At 48.9% G+C, this 17,879-nt stretch overlaps 2 protein-coding genes across 3 annotated transcripts in view; one reads left to right on the top strand and one right to left on the bottom strand.

The window, feature by feature from the left end:
* Positions 1 to 15,946, bottom strand: part of KBTBD11 (kelch repeat and BTB domain containing 11) — a 35,402-nt gene extending 19,456 nt beyond the window's left edge. The window contains exon 1 of one of the 2 annotated variants that reach the window (XM_054656507.2): positions 15,622 to 15,946. The gene's annotated coding sequence lies outside the window, so the exon portion shown is untranslated. Of the gene's footprint in view, positions 1 to 13,206; positions 13,296 to 15,621 lie in introns of those variants that run through there. The other variant, XM_054656506.2, reaches the window with a different exon arrangement.
* LOC104007518 (collagen alpha-1(I) chain) lies at positions 1,675 to 15,628 on the top strand. The gene is made up of 5 exons (XM_016959052.4): positions 1,675 to 1,783; positions 1,951 to 2,065; positions 6,175 to 6,331; positions 12,477 to 13,988; positions 14,100 to 15,628. The coding sequence occupies exons 1-5, from the start codon at positions 1,675 to 1,677 to the stop codon at positions 14,211 to 14,213; spliced, it is 2,007 nt and encodes a 668-aa protein (XP_016814541.2). The 3' UTR covers positions 14,214 to 15,628.
* Positions 15,947 to 17,879: the final 1,933 nt, after the last annotated feature.

The following is a 17,879-nucleotide window of genomic DNA, read 5'->3' as shown; positions in this document are numbered from 1 at the left end:
CTTTTATGGAAGTGTAAAAACAGAGAGAGGAAGGACAGGCATGGATTCTTGTGTATTGATCACTTCTGAAGAGGAGGCCGGGGACGGGACCACAGGGCTTCCAGTGTCTCTGTTCACCACATAGACCGTATCATTCAGGTTCCTTCTTTGTGTATGTGTGTGTGTGTGTGTGTGTGTGTGGTTTTTTTTTTTTTTTTGGAGACATAGGGTCTCCCTATGTTGCCAGGCTGTCTTCAACTCCTGGGCTCCACTGGTCCTCCTGCATCAGCCTCCTGAAGAGCTGAGATTACAGGAGTGAGGCACCATGCCTGGCCTCATCTAGTTTCTTACTAACAAACAAAAAATATTTGAAGCCTAAGTGGCAAAATGATAACATGTATTAAATCTTAGTGGGATCCATGAGTGTTTCTTTATATTGCATTATGGTGTTTGAAATATTTTACAATTTAAAATGTAATGCCATATGTTTAAACAACTACCATTATTTATCAATTAAGTAATCTGGCCTGCTAATAAAAATGAATGCAAACCATACAACCTTAAACACACCTAAGTACAGTTAATCACCAGGTAAGAATTCTTCATGCCTCTGCCGCTGAGTAACTTAGTTACTAAAAGTTCCAGCCAAGTGGAAATACGGGAATCTAAATAAAAACTCGTGTTTTGTCCTTTTTAAAGTTCTGAGCTGTTGGTTTCATAAAAGAGAGACTTGTCCAAGATTACAAACAAGTTATGGCAGAGTTGGATGTAGAACAGATTCCCAAACTCTGCCTTTTCTAATAATCTCATGGGTTTATTTGCATCGTTGGTATAAACTGAAAGGAGGGCAGAAACCCGTCTCCTTCTTCTTTTTTGTGTTTTGTTTCAGTTAAGATTTGACAGAGTCCCAATTCTACTGCAGCTGCATCATCAAAACTGTCAGCATGATTCTCAAAAGTAGGATATTCAGCTTGTACTTGCCGCTCAGACTTTGTGATGGGGGAACAATGACCATTCGCTGCTTTAGATCCAGGGAAAATGCCTGAGATCCCCAAAGGCAAGCACACCGTGGCCAACCCCAAACCAGCCAGGTGACTGAGTGCAAAGGGAAGGAAGGCTGATGACATGAGAATTGATTTGTCATTGTTACTGATATTTTAGCTACTATTTTTGATGCAGAAATCAAGACTTGTGGTCTGTCAAACAAGAGTGCAGTTACGTGAGCAGGAAGAGACCATTTCATATCCAGATGGTCCTGCAATTGCCAGGCAGGAGTGTGGATGCAAAACCGATGTGTCTACAATTATAGCTTGAGACTGAATGGGAACAATCTGATGTTATCATTCGTTCTTTACAAACTCTTTTAACGTCTCACTAAATATGATTTATAGATGAAGGTTGTCAACATACTGGTTTTTACTTCATTGTTTGTTAGAGACAAGGTCTCACTCTGTCACCCAGGCTGGATTGCAGGGGTGCAATCATGGCTCACTGCAGCCTGGGACTCCCAAAGCACTGGGATTCACAGGCATGAGCCAATGCACCTGGGCAACATATTTTGATTTCGTTTTTTTTGTCTAAAATGCAGGTTGGAAGTTAACAACTGTAGTGTGTTCGGGGTGAGATGAGAGAACAGTTCAGTCTCACAAAGGTTATTATTTAGGAAAACAAAGATCCCACCTTGGCAAACGCCACATGGCACCCAGGCTGGACCCTGAGCAGGCTGCTGTGTGCGGCTTGCCGGGCGCCAGGCGCCAGGACAGACGCTGCTGTGGAAAAGCATCTCCCCCGGAGACCGTCCAGTGTTCGGAATTCCCGAGGGGGAACCCCTAAGTGCATGAGACAGTTTCAGAGGAATAAAGCCAGGTGGCGCGGGAGTCGGCCAGGTCAGGCAGGCTGCCTCTCTGCAGAGAAGCAAAGCACACCCTGATCTTTGCTCTGATGAGCTCCTGACAGCTCACCCTCACCAAGGTCTGTGTGGGCTCCACCAGTGGACACCTCACGAGGTGCTCTCCTGTAAGAGCTCTGCCTTCTCCTGCCGGGTCACCTGCGTTCGGCCATCGGCCACCCTCTTTGGGGGTCTCCAGTGAGCCGCCTCCCACTCTGACTGGCTGTCGGCAACAGGAGTTCCTACAGAAGGGCTTCTGATTTTGTACAGGGGCTTCCGAGGACCCAGGGCATACTGTGGATGCCCCTTAGAGCATGAGAATGCAATACCTGATCAGACTGCCACGCCATTCCACCCTGATTCAAAAGCACATGACCTTGTAATCGCAGCGACTCAGGCTGTGAAACACCCTTATGTTGGGCTTTGCAAACAGAGACGCTTTCAGATAACAGCCCAGAAGGCCAAACAGCAGCAACGTGGCCTGAAACGTACGTGGCCTTAAAGTGGGGTTTCATTTCCAATGATCGGCTGCCACTTTCGTTTAATGATACGAGATTTTACTGCAGGAGATGCCACTAAACTAGTCACAGTTTGTTTCAAAAGTCTGCCACATCTGCCCAAATGCTATGAGTTCCTGCTCCTGCGGGAAGTCAAGTTTTGAGTGCCTATCACACATGTGCTTTTTAGGGGGCCACTCACCTAGCTGTTCATGTGTGACTTTTCATTAGTTTTTAAAAATTTTTTTAGAGACGGGGCCAGGCGTGGAGGCTCATGCCTGTAATCCCAAAACATTGGGAGGCTGAGGCGGGGGGATCACAAGGTCAGGAGACTGAGACCATCCTGCCTAACACGGTGAAACCCCGTCTCTACTAAAAACACAAAAAATTAGCCAGGTGTGGTGCGGGTGCCTGTCGTCCCAGCTACTTGGGAGGCTGAGGCAGGAGAACGGTGTGAACCCGGGAGGCAGAGCTTGCAGTGAGCCGAGATCGCGCCACTGCACTCCAGCCTGGGTGAAAGTGCAAGACTTTGTCTCAAAAAAAAAAAAAAAAAAAAAAAAAAAAACTTTTTTAGAGATGGGGTCTCACTATGTTGCCCAGGTTGGTCCCGAACTCCCGGGCTCAAGTGATCCTCCCACCTCGGCCTCCCAAAGTGTTTGGATTACAGGCATGGGCCACTGTGCCTGGCCCACGTGTGACTCTTTTTTTATTTTTTTAAATTTTTTTCAGACGGTCGCTCTTGTTGCCCAGGCAATAGCGTGATCTTGGCTCACTGCAACCTCTGCCACCCAGGTTCAAGTGATTCTCCTGCTTCAGCCTCCGGAGTAGCTGGAACTAAAGGTGCCTGCCACCATGCCCAGCTAATTTTTGTATTTTTAGTAGAGACGGAGTTTCACCTTGTTGGCCAGGCTGGTCTCAAACTCCTGACCTCAGGTGATCCACCCACCTTGGCCTCCCAAAGTTCTGGGATTACAGGCGTAAGCCACCACGCCCAGCCCCATGTGTGACTTTTTCCAGTTTGTATGTTAGACTTCAATAAAATTTTCTTTAAAAAGCAATTCCTGCATCCAAGCAGTCTCCAAATTAATTGGGAGAGATAAGCTAAACACATGTGAAATACATTTCAACATTCATGGTCTGACTTGCACAAGACTGCCCCAGGTCCCGTAGGGACAGTGGGAAAAGTCATCAGCTTGACCCTCATGGAGGTGCCACCAAGCACAACTAGTGAAGACCAAAAGCAGAAAAGATGCATCATGAGGTCATGCAGCCAGTGCTGAGGGGGGTGTTACGAGATAACCCGACGGATGATGGAAATAGGGAACGAGACACTCCCCAGCGCCCTGGTCAGGTCACGGAGCGGTGGCAGGCACAGTGTTACGAGGAGCACCCAGCTGCCTGGGACAGGACTTCAGGAAGAGGAGCATCGTGACTGGGGACAGATGTATGGTGGCTGTTACATCCTGGCTGAGAAGTTCAGCTGTGATGACCTGGCCTAGATGACGTCATCCTTTTTGGAGCATGGGGGTGCACACAGGGTGGCAGGAGAGGCGGCAGGACTCACTGGGGACACAGCAGACTATGCCCAAGGCTGCCAAGTTCTAGGTGTGGCTCTGCTTTTGTGGGTGGCACAGAAGTGAGTCCATCCAACTCATGGCCTCTAGCAGGTCACTGCTGCCTCGGGGCACACACACCCAACATGTGGCAGGAGGGGACTGGGTACGGTCAACATTATCTAAACCAAGCCTCACCCAGGACATCAAAAGAGCCCACCTGGCTCATGCCTGTAATCCCAGCACTCTGGGAGGCCGAGGTGAGTGGATCACTTGAGGTCAGCAGTTCAACACCAGCCTGGACAACATGGCAATACCCCATGTCTACTAAAAATACAAAAATTAGTTGGGCATGGTGGTGTGTGCCTATAATCCCAGCTACTCAGGAGGCTTAAACCTGGGAGGTGGAAGTTGCAGTGAGCTGAGATCACACCACTGCACTCCAGCCTGGGTGACACAGTGAGATCCTGTCTAAAAAAAAAAAAAAAAAGTGCTCAGCAACTCATACTAAAAGTTTACTTCTGATGAATTGGCCCCTTTGGCATTATAAAATGCTGCTTGCATTATACAAAGCTTCTGAGTGCTGCTTGACAGTTTTAACTTGAAGTGGATTTTATCTTATATAAGCATAGCTCCCTCTGCTCTCTAATGCTTTCCATTTGCGTGGAGTATCTGTTACCATCCCTTCACTCTCAACCTGTGTTTCCTCAAAGGCCAGTGGGTCTCTTGTAGGCAGCATATAGTGGGGTCTTATATGTTTTTTTTTAACCCATTCATGCACTCTATGTCTCTTGATTGGAGAACTGAATGCATTTATGTTCAAGGTAATTATGATAGGTAAGAACTTACTACTCCCATTTTCTTAATTGTTTTCTGGTTGTTTTGTAGGTCTTTTGTTCCTTTCTTCCTCTCTTGCTGTCTTCCTTTGTGATTAGACTTTCTCTTGTGGTATGCTTTGATTCTTGACTTTCTACCTTTTGTGTACCTACTGTAGGTTTTTGCTTTGTGGTCACCATGAGGCTTACATAAAATACCTTATAGTTGTAACAGTCTATTTTAAGCTGACGATTTAACTGATTCAATAAAATAACTCTACACTTTTAACTCCTGCCCCCCACCCATTTTATGCTTTTGATGTCACAAATGACAGCTTTTTGTGCTGTATATCCCTTAACATATTACCATAGCTGTATTAACCAGGGTTCTCAAGAGAAGCAGAACCAACAGGAAGGCTAGATACACCGGTAGATGAGAGGGGATTTGCTAGGGGAACTGGCTCACACAGTTATTGAGGCTGAGAATCCCACAACAGGCTATCTGCAAGCTGGAGAACCAGAGAAGCCAGTGGCATGGCTCAGTTTATTGTCAGAGGTCTCAGAACCAGGGAAGCGAATAGAACAACTCAGTCCAAAGCTGAAGGCCTGAGAACCCAGGGGACCACTGATGCAAGTCCCAGAGTCCAAAGGCTGGAGAACCTTGAGCTTTTATGTCCAAGGGCAGAAGAAGACGGTGTCCCAGCTCCAGGACAGGGGAGAGTGGGAGAGGCAGAGAAAGAATTTGCCCTTCTTCTGCCATTTTCTTCTATCTGGGCTCTCAGACAATTGGACGGTACTGAGGGCAAATCTTCCTCACACTGGTTCAAATGCCAATCTCTTCCAGGAACACCCTCACAGACACTTCCAGAAATAATACTTTACGAGCTATTGGGGTGTCCCTTAATCTACTCAAGTTGACACCTTGAAATTAACCATCACAGTATCTTTTACTGTTTTAATAGTTTTGTCTTTTAGCCTTCATACTGAAGATGTAGTTAATTTACATACCATCGTTACAGTGTTAGAGTATTGTGAATTCAACCGTGTACTTATTTACCAGTGAGTTTTACACTTTTCAATGTTTTCATGTTACTAATTAGTGTCCTTTTCTTTCAGCTAGAAGAATTCCCTTAAGCATTTCTTATAAGACAGGTCTGGTGGTGGTGAACTCCCTCAGCTGATGTTTGCTTGGCAAAGTCTTTCTCTCCCCTTCATTTCTAAATGACAGCCTCTCTGGGTACAGAAATCTTGGTTGGCAAGTTTTTATTTCCTTCAGCACTTCGAATAGATCACCCCACTCTCTCTTGGCCTGTTAGGTTTCTGCTATGAAATTCACTGACAGGCTCAGGGTCACACAGCCAATTAGTGTTGGTGCTAAAACTAGAAACCAGACGCTGAGATCCTACTGCCCTTGTTACTATTTTGCCCTATTGCAATGCCAGACATATGAAACAAGCTGAGAAGAAGTCTGTGATCCAACCATTCGTAAAGATTTCCACAAATCCCATGAAACTGCGGGAAACTCAGCCCATGCAACAAGCAGGCAGGCTTTCTGTGGTCATTCAGCTTGAGCAGATTGTTAAAGTCATGCCGAAAACGGTAAGGCATTCATCTGCTCTCACTGGCACTCTCTGAGAAAAGACAGTTAACAGAACCAGTAGGAAAGATGCTGTCCCTGCCCTGCCCCTGCCCTGGCAGCTGCATGGTGCCACCTCCAGCTGGCGGAGGCTCCAGGGCAGGGACAAGCACTTCTCAGCACATGCTGCCACCACAAACCACACCCCGGCCATGCCACAGCCCGATGCAGAAGCACGTAGCATCCCCCATGGAAGCTGCCTGCAGTGTGGAGGCAGAGGCTGTAGCTTCATGGAGCTCATTTTAAAAGTTTTCATTAAAGGCTGGGTGTGGTGGCTCACATCTGTAATCCCTGCACTCTGGGAGGCCGAGGCAGGCAGATCATGAGGTCAAGAGATTGGGACCATCCTGGCCAACATGGTGAAACCCCATCTCTACTAAAAATACAAAAATTAGCCAGGCGTGGTGATGCGTGCTTGTAATCCCAGCTACTCCGGAGGGTGAGGCAGGAGAAATGCTTGAACCCAGGAGGCGGAGCTTGCAGTGAGCTGAGATTGCGCCACCGCACTCCAGCCTGGTGACAGAGCGAGATCCCATCTCAAAAAAAAAAAAAAAAAAAGTTTGATTATCAGTATTTCACATCATTTAGGCTGGCACACAGACTGGGCCTCTATCTTCTTTTCTCAATATTTGTCCTCAAAATATCAAATCCCATCTAATAAGATGTCATACTTAGGGGATTCTACAAATCCCAAGAGATTCATAGAAAACAAAACTCCACAGCACTTTCAGGTAATTGCACAGATGAAATACTGCCAGATCAGGCTACAGGGAACAGATTCAGCACAAAGTGAGACTGGGCACTGCACTCCCAAAGTTCTCTGGGCAGGATGCAAGAAAACCTCTCAGCTGCAAACAGAGGCCTCTCCATGGAAAGGAAAAGGGACTCCCCAAACAGATCCAAGAGCCCAGAGGGCGCAGCCAGGAGTGTGGAAGCCACGCGGGATGAGGCCTGAGCCCTGTCCCGAGGCTGCCAACCTGCACCCAGCTGCACTTCAGGACTGCGTGGGCCACACACCCCTGTCTGCCACCCACTTCTCCCTTTCTGAACAGGAAGGTTATGATAGGTACTTTTATGTGTCCCCTTGGCTAGGCCACAGTACCCAGATATTTAGTCAATCACAGTCCGAATGTCACTGTGAAGGGTTTTATTTTGAGACAGAGTCTCACTCTAGCCCAGGCTGGAGTGCAGTGGCGCAATCTCGGCTCACTGCAACCTCCACCCCCTGGGTCATGCAATTCCCATGCCTCAGCCTCCCGAGTAACTGGGATCACAAGTGCGCGCCACCACACCTGGCTGATTTTTGTGTTTTTAGTAGAGACGGGGTTTCACCATGTTGGCCAGGCTGGTCTCAAACTCCTGACCTCAAGTGATCTGCCTACCTCGGCCTCCCAAAGTGCTGGGATTACAGGCGTGAGCCACGGCACCTGGCCTAAGGGTGTTTTTTAAAGACATGATTAACATTTACATGGGAAGATTTGGAGTAAAGCATGTTTCTATTCATAATATGGGTGGGCCTCGTCCAATCAGTCAAAGCCTTAAAAAGGTGGAGGTTCCCCGAGGAGGAGGGACTGCAATGCCAGCACTTCCCTGGGTCTCCAGCCTGCCGGCCTGCCCTGCAGATCTCAGACTTGCCCTACCACCATCGGATGAGCCAGGTCCTTCAATCTCGCTCTCTAATCCCTCTCACACGTGCAGACACACACACACACATGCACACACATGTACCCAGTTAGTTCTGTTTCCCTGGAGAACCCTGACCAGCACGAGGGCCTACAGCAGTTCTCCTGTGCCTGCCCAGGGCTGTGCACTGTGGGCTGGGGGTGGGTCTCTCATTGCTTTGGAGCATCAGCCTTTGCATTAGAGGAAGGACTGGAACCCAGGGAGGCACTTTCACAGCTGACTTCCATGAAGACTTCCTGGAGCCCAAGTCTGATGCCACAACAGGATGAGACTTGGGGATTGCCGTAGCCTTTTTTATGTGGAAGAGACATGACCTTAGTGGAAAGAGCACATTCTATTTTCCAAAGATGCCCCATGGATGAACCCTGCTCGGCACGCCCATCCCACCCAGTGAGATTCCCCTGCGCTCACAGTTGAGACCCTGTTCCCTCCCCTTCTACGTGGCAGGCCAGGGACTGAGGGGGAAGCAACACAACATGACCTCCCCGCCTCGTGAGAAAGGTGACCCGGTTCCACCTGGCTGTTTTCTCAGGTCACAGTCCGTGGTGACCCTGACTCAACACACAGGGAGTCCACTGCATCAAGGCTGCCACGCTGTAGCGAGTACACGGACAGTCACACAGTGACAGGGGAAGGTCCCCGAGGGGCCCCTGCTGGGCCAGCCCCCAGTGTGTGAATCCTCCTGGCGCAAGCCTCAGGCAGCAAGTCAGTGGCCTCCATGGTTCCAGCCCTTCGCCTTCAAGCTCCGCATCTGGTGCTGAGTGGCACCAAGGTGAGCTGTGCCCAGCGAGACAGCAGACTTTTAAGCAAAATGAATGCTATTGCTACTAATACAGGAACAGAAAACCAAACTCCACATGTTCTCACTTGTAAGTGGGAGCTGAACATGAGAACACATAGACTCAGGGAGGGGAACAACACACACACGGGCCTGTAGAGGGCGGCGGAGGGAGAGCATCAGGATAAAGAGCTAATGCCTGCTGGGCTTAATACCTAGGTGATGGGTTGACAGGTGCAACAAACCACCATGGCACACGTTTACCTATGTAACAAAACTGCCCCTCCCGCACATGTACCCCGGAACTTAAAATATAAATAAATGCTATTGTTTTAAGCCACCAAGCTGTGCATGGCTTATTGAACCACCATGATATTGGAACAAGGGTCGTGATACGAATATTCAGAACTGTGAACTGCATCTTGCAGGAATGGGAAGCTGTGAAAGGCCCACTATTGTAAGAATTATAAAAAATAATTGCTCTGAGCTGGGAGTGGTGGTTCATGCCTGTAATCCCGGCACTTTGGGAGGCCAAGGCAGGAAGATCACTTGAGGCCAGGAGTTCGAGACCAGCCTGGCTAACATGCTGAGACCCCATCTCTACCAAAAGTACAAAAAATAAATAAATAAATAAGCTGGGTGTGGTGAAGGGCGCCTGTAATCCCAGCTACTCGAGAGACTGAGACATGAGAATTGCTTGAACCCTGGAGGCGGAGGTTGCAGTGAGCTGAGATGGTGCCACTGGATTCCAGCCTGGATGACAGAGCCAGACTCCATCTCAAAATATAATAATAATAATGATAAAAATAATTGTTCTGACTACTGCAGGAGGGCCTGTTCAAAGAGAGGATGTGCCAGAGCCTCTCCAGAGACTACTGCAGAAGTCCAAGCATGAGATGGAGGTGGCCTGGACAAAGATGGTAGACTTCATAGAAGCACACCCATATGTATGTCCCCACGACTCTACACCTTTCTAATAAAACAGTAACAATACCAGCTAACATCGGCACCGTGGTTTTTCATTTACAAAACATTCTACGTGCATCTTCCTATTTAATGATTTCACTTTAGGACTCGGGATGTCTCCATGCTACAAAATTAATCCATATGAAACTCCGTCAAGCTCTAAAGCAGGGGTCTCCAATCTTTTGGCTTCCGTGGGCCACACTGGAACAATTGTCTTGGGTCACACATAAAATAGACTAATGAGAGCTGATGAGCTTAAAAAAAAAAAATCTCATAATGTTTTAAGAAAGTTTACAAATCTGTGTTGGGCCTCATTCAAAGCTGTCCTGGGCCACATGTGGCTCGTGGGCCATAGGTTGGAGGACCTTGCTCTAAAGTGTGAAGCTCCATCAATTTAACTCAGCCATAAAATCGGCTGACATTACACTTTTACTACACTCTGCCCCAGCACCCCTCACTGACCTCTCCGTGCTCTAGTCCTCACCACAGGGCCTTTGCACACAATGTTCCCGCAAACTGTCCCCTCCTGGGCTCCTGAGCCACCCCTCTCATCCCTTAGTTCTCGGCCTAAGATTCCTCTGTTACATGCATTCACGGGAATGTATTCCTGTTCTTCAATGCACTGGTCTCCGTGTGTTATTACCTAAGAATTAACGTAATTATATGCTGAATGCCTTTCACTGTATTAAAGTCTCAGCTGCAGATAGCAGGGAACTAGGCTGACTTTACTTACAACTGTATTCCCAGCACCTAGGACTGAGCCTGACCCACTGCAGGGTGGGGGGTGGGGGCGCGGGGGAACTCCACAAATATTCAGAAGAGAAGGAAATTCATGCTAATCCTTCAAACAAAATGCACATAAGACATGCAACGGTTTCTATTTCCAAGACAACATTTATTTCAAAATCATTTCTAGCAGGAACCTGGCTGTTGGCAAAAAGTAAACTCCTAGATGCTTTAATTTATTCTTAAAGTTTTTGCTCATTGTTAAATACTTTGCAAATATGTGCTGGATACCAACACTATAATTTTAGCTTAATTACAATGATTTCAAGAGGAAAAAAAAAACAAACTCAAGACCACAATTGACACGATGAGCCCTTGACCTCCGGAGAAGGGTAGATATTGCCCTGAGTCACCAAGGGAACATATGCTGAATGACAGACTGATTTGTGATCAGGAAACCCGCTGTTCTCCCGGCCCTTCTCAAGCCCACTCAGACACCAGTCCTCCTTGATCACAGCCTTGGATGCAAGGAGGCTTAGAGGCACTGCAGCTGCCTAAGTGATTCCAGATTTGCAGGAGAGCTATTATTACTGAGCAATCTGTGCTCTTGGTATTTAGAAAACAACTGAAACATGTGCCCAGATGGAGGCGTCCACAGCACGGAGAGTCTCTCTGTATCAGCACAGGGACCAAGACGGGACCTGCTGGGCTCCCACTGCCAAGGTTGCTACCTGTACCTGAACATATGGAAACCCCATTGAAGCGGGTTTGTATTGGAGTTTACAAATGATGTGATGAGCTCCAAACCACCTTTCCGGATTCTTCCATCCACCCAGGGCAAGGTACTCTGAGGTTCAAGTTAGGCCCAGACATCAGTCAACACAGAGTCCTGCTCCCTGGGAATTTCTTAAGTCTCAAAGCCACAACATTTAAGCTTTCTCCCCTCCTCCCAAGCCCAATGCTGGCTTAAATACAGTCATGAATGGTTCAGATGCAGACAGGTTCTGAGAAATGACAGATAACTTCATCACTGTGCAAACATCACACACGGCACTTACACACCTAGACGGTGCAGCCTGCTACACACCTGTGCTCCACTGCACAGACTCCTGCTCCAGACTGCACACCTGTACAGCGTGCACAATACTGCAGGCAATTGTAACACAATGGTGTTTGTGTATCTACACATTTCTAAGCATGAAAAAGACACAGGGAAAACAGTTTTATAATCTTACAGGACCACCGTCATCTTGGCGGTCTGTAATTGATCCGAACGTGGCTGTGCTACACATGACTATAATGTAAGCAACATCTTTTAACTGATTTTATTATGTGCTGTCTAATGCTATGGCCAGCAATGCCCGTGCAACTGACATGAAAAGTTCAAAGGCTTTATCTCATTACAATTTTTACTTAGTTATGCCCTGATGGGAGCATTGCAATGCCAGTTATCATAAATCTGCACACATGAGGTTGTTGCTGGAGCAAATCTGAAGGCAATGGAACTCTCCCTTCCGTGATGTCAGGAACGGGGAGGATTATTCTAATAATAGCACACTATTAGCTCAGGATAAAAGGCTGAAGGGTTCCATTGACATCCATTAAGGGGTCCTAATTGGAGCCTGAGTAACTGCTCCTTAGTGGGAAATGGAGGCGGGAACCGCGGGGAATCGGGCGAACTTCTCACTCAGTGCCTGAGGGGATGGCAGGAACTTTAAAATCTGACGGCGGCGCCTTTCGTGGGCTGAGTAGAATAAAGCTCGCTGCAATGATTTGTTCCTTTTCTTTTCCTTAGAATAGACACTGGAGTGGGTGGAGGGGGAAACATGGTTTTGTAGGACTCTAAAAAGGTGGAGGGACTTTGGTTAACCCTCTTTTCATGCTCCAGAATGAGCCCCGCCTGAGAGGAGGGACCCCTGCGGAATCCCGCCCAGACCGCCCGGGGGTCTCCCCAGCACATGGGGCGGGGGCTGGAGGGGGCGCCCGGCCGGACTCGGGAGCCGCGGCGTGGTGGGGCGGGTGGGTCGCGGTGCTCGGGGCTCGCGGGGGTCAGCGGCCCGGACACCCCCGCACCCCGGGCGCAGCGGCGGAGGACCAAGGGCCGCGCTCCCCTCCCCAGGGCCCCGAGTCCAGGAGAGACCCCCGTTCGTTCCGGACAGCCGATCCCCGCGACCGCCGAGAGCCCAGCGGAGCAACCCCGGGAGGAGCCCCCGCCCTGGCCCCACGCGCTTGGCTTCGGCTTCAGCTCCTGCTTCTGTGCCGGCTGGGGCGGCGGGACCCTCGGCGGGGGCGGTGACTGCGGGCGCGGCGCGGGCCGCTCATTGTCTTCCGGCCGGGGTTGCCGCGTCCCGGGGGAGGGCCTGTGGAGACCCCGCGAGGAGGCCCCCACGCCCCCCACGCGGCCTCCCGGAGGCGGAGCGGAGACCACCCACCGCCGCCCACCCCGCCGCGGGCAGCGCTGCCCCCTCCTCTCCCGGTCCCCCCTCCCCTCCCCTCGGCTCCCCTCCCTCCCCTGCCGGCCTCCCCTCCCCGCCTCTCCCCTGCCGGCCTCCCCTTTTCTCCCCTCCCGCCTACTGCCGCCCTCGCCGACCACCTCCCACCCGCCGCCCCCTCCGACCCGCGCCTCGGGCTGCTTCCCGCTCCGCCCGCCAGGCCCCGCCGCTGCCTCCCCGGGGTCCGCCCTACCTCGTCGCGGCTCCTCTTCAGCCCCCGGGCCCGGGACGCGCAGCCAGGCGGGTGGGCTCCGGCGCATGCGCGCGGCCGCTTCCCGGCACCTGTGGGAGCCACGGCCCGGCCTCTCCGAGCACCTGCGAGCGCGAGCTGCTCCTCCGACCCGCAGCGGGGCGTGGGCGGCAGAGGGGGCGGTGGACAGGCCTCTCCGCCTCTCCAGGCCGCGCGGAGCCAGCGCTCCAGCTCCAGGATGCGAGGGGCGCGCGCGGGGCGCGGGGAGGGGGGCGGGCGCGTGCACACGGGGCGTTCTCGGGCGCGCGCCCCCTGGCCGGGTCTGCGGAGGGGCTGCGGGTTCCCCCGGGCTTCCCTGCCCCGCGCCTGCCCGCCGGGCGCTTCTCCCCCTCCAGGACCGCGGCCCACGTCCCCACTCGAGCCCGAGCCCGCGCCCACGCGCGGGGGCCGCTTCCTGCGAGGAGGCGGGGACAGGTGTCCGCGGGCGCAAACAGCGGAGTTTCGTGCGCCTATTTTTTGGTAAAAGTAGAGGCGATGCGTTGTTGACATATTTAGTGGTTAAAAACCTATTGCCAAATTCTCAACAGATTCCAGAATTTTTTAAAGTTCACAACACGAGAGTGGACGAAATGTCGGAGCTTTTCCTCATATCCAGAAATGTGGCCTCTGCTTCCCACTCGGGCCCTGCGGTGCAGACGGGTTCAGGGCGGCGAGGACTGAGCCAGGAGCGCCGAGAGTTCCAGCTGCTCCCAGGCTGGGTTCTAATTAACGCTGGACCCCTGCTGGTAAATGCTATTTTTAATGGCTTTGTGCAAATTAATGACGATGAGATTTCCAGAAGTACCGAGAGCCGGAGCCTTTACTTTCTCTTTTTGTGTTCTTTTTGCTTGTGACAGTCTTTGCCAGTTCCATGCTGTATACACATAATGAGCCGTTACGACTCCAGCACCAAAGCTAACGCCCCGGGAACATCTTTAAAACCTTCTTCACTCAGTTGCCAAGAAGAGTAGTACCTGCTGTCAGTACTTGAATTACAGGAGTCTGAAACTCAGCGAGCTACTGGGATTTTTTGAAAATTGAAAACTTCCGTTAACTATAGCAGAAACAGACCCTTTTGGTGGGGGCTAAAATAATTCCCATGCTGCTCCGTTTTTATTTTGTTCAATTTACTCCAAAAATGTTCCAAACTCTACTGTGATCTTAGTGCATCTCTACTTCCTTTTGGCTGCAGAATAATACTTCTTTTTCTCTTTTGTTTTTTTTTTTTTTAGAGATGGAATCTCACTCTGTCGCCCAGGCTGGAATGCACTGGTGCAATCTCGGCTCACTGCGATCTCTGCGTCCTGGGTTCAAGCAATTCTCCTGCCTCAGCCTCCCAAGTAGCTGTGACTACAGGCGTGCACCACCACACCCAGCTAAATTTTGTATTTTTAGTAGAGACAGGGTTTCACTGTACATTGGCCAGGCTGGTCTCGATCTCCTGACCTCAAGTGATCCACCTGTCTTGGCCTCCCAAAGTGCTGGGATTACAGGCATGAGCCACCGCGCCTGGCCTAACTACCCCCATTCTTTTCCAGAGAAACGTGAGCAGGCCAAACAAAGCCTCACCTGGCTATCCCGCCACCCTGGGGTTGGGCCTCCAAAGGCCCAGGAGGTCACCTAAGACACGGTGTTCTGAACATGCAAGCCCGACAGCATCTTGTCTACCATCCTGCCAGCGTCCAGAGACCTGGGAATAGGTCATACCCCCCACTGCATTTTACAAGCTTGGCATACATTAGGTTCTCAATAAATACTGAATTAATGAAAAAATTGCTGAAGTAACTTAAAACATCCATCCAAACCCCACACCATCTGGTAGATAAGTAGTCTGTGGGGAGTCCCATATTTTTCTTGCTTTAGATATTTATTTGGAAATGGACTGTAGGCCCAATATGGTCAATGAAACTTGCAGAGGAACATTTCATGCCTTTAATTAGTTCTTCGTAACTACAGGGACCTCTAGAGTTCCTGAAATTGAACTGGGTTGTAATACTGTCAAGAAGAAGGAGGGGACCTATCTTAAATCTATTTCAAGGGTAATACTATTTTACTATGTAAATTTTCCCCTGGTCAGGGACAGCCTGATCATGCATGGTAGACTCAAAGCATGCAAATATTTCAACATGCAAAACCGCCCTAAAAATATAAGCGATGCTTATGGAGTTGTCCAGGGTACAGTGGTTTACTGGCCCCTGAATGCGGGACTCCATCAAACTGGGTTCCAGGCTGGGAGGTCTCTGAACCCAATTTGTAGACAGCCCGCTTTGGAGTTCAACTGATGGGACCTTAGACACCAGCCTTACCCTGTGCAAGTCTTGTGATTTGGAACCAGATACTTGGCCTCTCTGTGCTCCAGGGAGACACCACTGCACCTACCTGAGAGGACTGAAGGAGACGATCCGTGCAACTCACTCAGGATACTGGATCTTAAGCCAACGGGTGGACTTACATTCGTCACCTCTGATTCTGTCGCCTCCTGCGCGGTGACTTAACAAACACTTCTTACTCTCCAGCTCTGCTTCTTACTCTCCAGCTCTGCTGCCCTGTTCCAGTGCTGACACCAGACAACAGATAATTTCCCAAATGCTTGTATTAGCTCTTAGGAGTTCATGTGTTCCTCCCCCAACCAATAAAGCTGTTAAATCCCAATAACTGTCAGGAATGGAGCCAATTGCTATAAAGTACTTCCAGCTTCTTGGCATGAAAAAATAATTAGAATATATGTGTTGGCTTTGAAACAACACTCACTGGTTCAGTAAAAAATTCTGTGCATATTGTGCAAAAGTAGTCTTGGCCTTGGCACTCCCTTAGGTGAACCTTACCCGGCCCTGGCACTCCCTTAGGTGAACCTTACCCGGCCCTGGCACTCCCTTAGGTGAACCTTACCCGGCCCTGGCACTCCCTTAGGTGAACCTTACCTACTTCAGTGCTTCCTCAGCTCTGATGAACTGTGTGCAATTGCGTTTTTCTCGCAAGCTGCTGCTTAAATACTGTGAAGCTCTTTCCTTATGTCAGTCTCTCCACCTATGTTACCAGCCAGCGCCTGAGACCCTCATATTAAGGAAACAGTGTGCTCCTAAGTCCTCCAAAATATTGTCCACTATTGACTATCGATAGCACACATGTATTGGCCATGTGCTAAGCATGTCATTCCCCAAATTTTATTTTATTTTTTTGAGACACAGTTTCGCTCTTGTTGCCCAGTGTGAAGTGGAATGGCGTGATCTCAGCGTACTACAACCTCCACCTTCCAGGTTCACGTGATTCTCCTGCCTCAGACTCCCGAGTAGCTGGGATTACAGGTGTGTGCCACCACGCCCGGCTAATTTTTTTTATTTTTAATAGAGATGGAGTTTCACCACGTTGGTCAGTCTGGTCTCAAACTCCTGACCTGAGGTGATCCACCCACCTCGGCCTCCCACAGTGCTGGGATTACAGGCGTGAGCCACCATGCCTGGACCCCAAATTTTAAATTACAGATAGTCCCAGGTTTAAGATGATACCCTAATTGTCCTGATTCGAATAGGGAAACGGAGGCCATGCTTTTTAGCTTTGTACCCCTGGGCCCAGCACTGTGAGGGCATGAAGCCAAGCTCGGTAATTGTTGAGTAAATGAAGGAGTGAGGCCTGTTGAGCCCAAATGCCCATTGCTCATCATCCCTGACAGGCTCTCCCAGGGGCTGCAGGGGCCTGGGCACGTGCTTCCCTCAAGCAGACTGCAGGTTACCCACAGGCAACACGCTCTGCAAGTGAATTAACGCTGCCGTCCCCACATGGCCAGTACGTTTATTAGGGGGAATCCTAGTAACCATTTTTCAGAAAAATAAAGGAAATAAGATGGCAACCATTACTTTAAAATAGTTTAAAGGCATATATTAATAATGTTAGAGCAAGTTAGCTGCAATTTAAAATATTTTGAAAGTTGGGGGCAGTGACTCACATCTGTGGTCCCAGCACTTTGGGAGGCTGAGGCGGGCAGATTGCTTGGGCCTAGCAGTTGGAGACAAGCCTGGGCAACATGGAGAAACCCTGTCTCCACAAAAATACAAAAAATTAGCCGGGCGTGCTGGTGTGCACCTGTAGTCCCAGCTACTCAGGAGGCCAAAGTGAGAGGATTGCTTGAGCCTGGGAGGTCGAGGCTGCTCTGAGCCATGATTGCACCACTGCACTCCAGCCTGAGCAACACAGTGAGACCCCGTCTCAAATATATATATTTATTTATTTTAAATATAAATTTTGTTATATATTTTATATTTTATGTTATATAATATATAATATGATACATATTATATATTATATAATAATACATAATATATAACATATATTTTTATGTTTTTATATTCATTTATATTTATACATAAAATATAAATTTTATATTATTTATGTATTTTATATATAAAATATATTTTATTAAAATATATTTATTAAAATACATAAAATATATTTTTATAAAATACATAAAATATATTTCTAAATGTAAAATACATAAAATATATTTTTTAAATGTAAAATACATAAAATATATATTTTACATGTAAAATATATAAACATATTTTACATGTAAAATATATAAACATATATTTTACATGTAAAATATAAACATATATTTTACATGTAAAATATATAAACATATA

Source organism: Pan troglodytes, chromosome 7, assembly GCF_028858775.2.
Source record: "Pan troglodytes isolate AG18354 chromosome 7, NHGRI_mPanTro3-v2.0_pri, whole genome shotgun sequence".
In the NCBI taxonomy this organism is placed as follows: domain Eukaryota; kingdom Metazoa; phylum Chordata; class Mammalia; order Primates; family Hominidae; genus Pan; species Pan troglodytes.
Note: the sequence above shows the minus strand (reverse complement) of the source record. Positions and strands in the feature narration are given on the sequence as shown.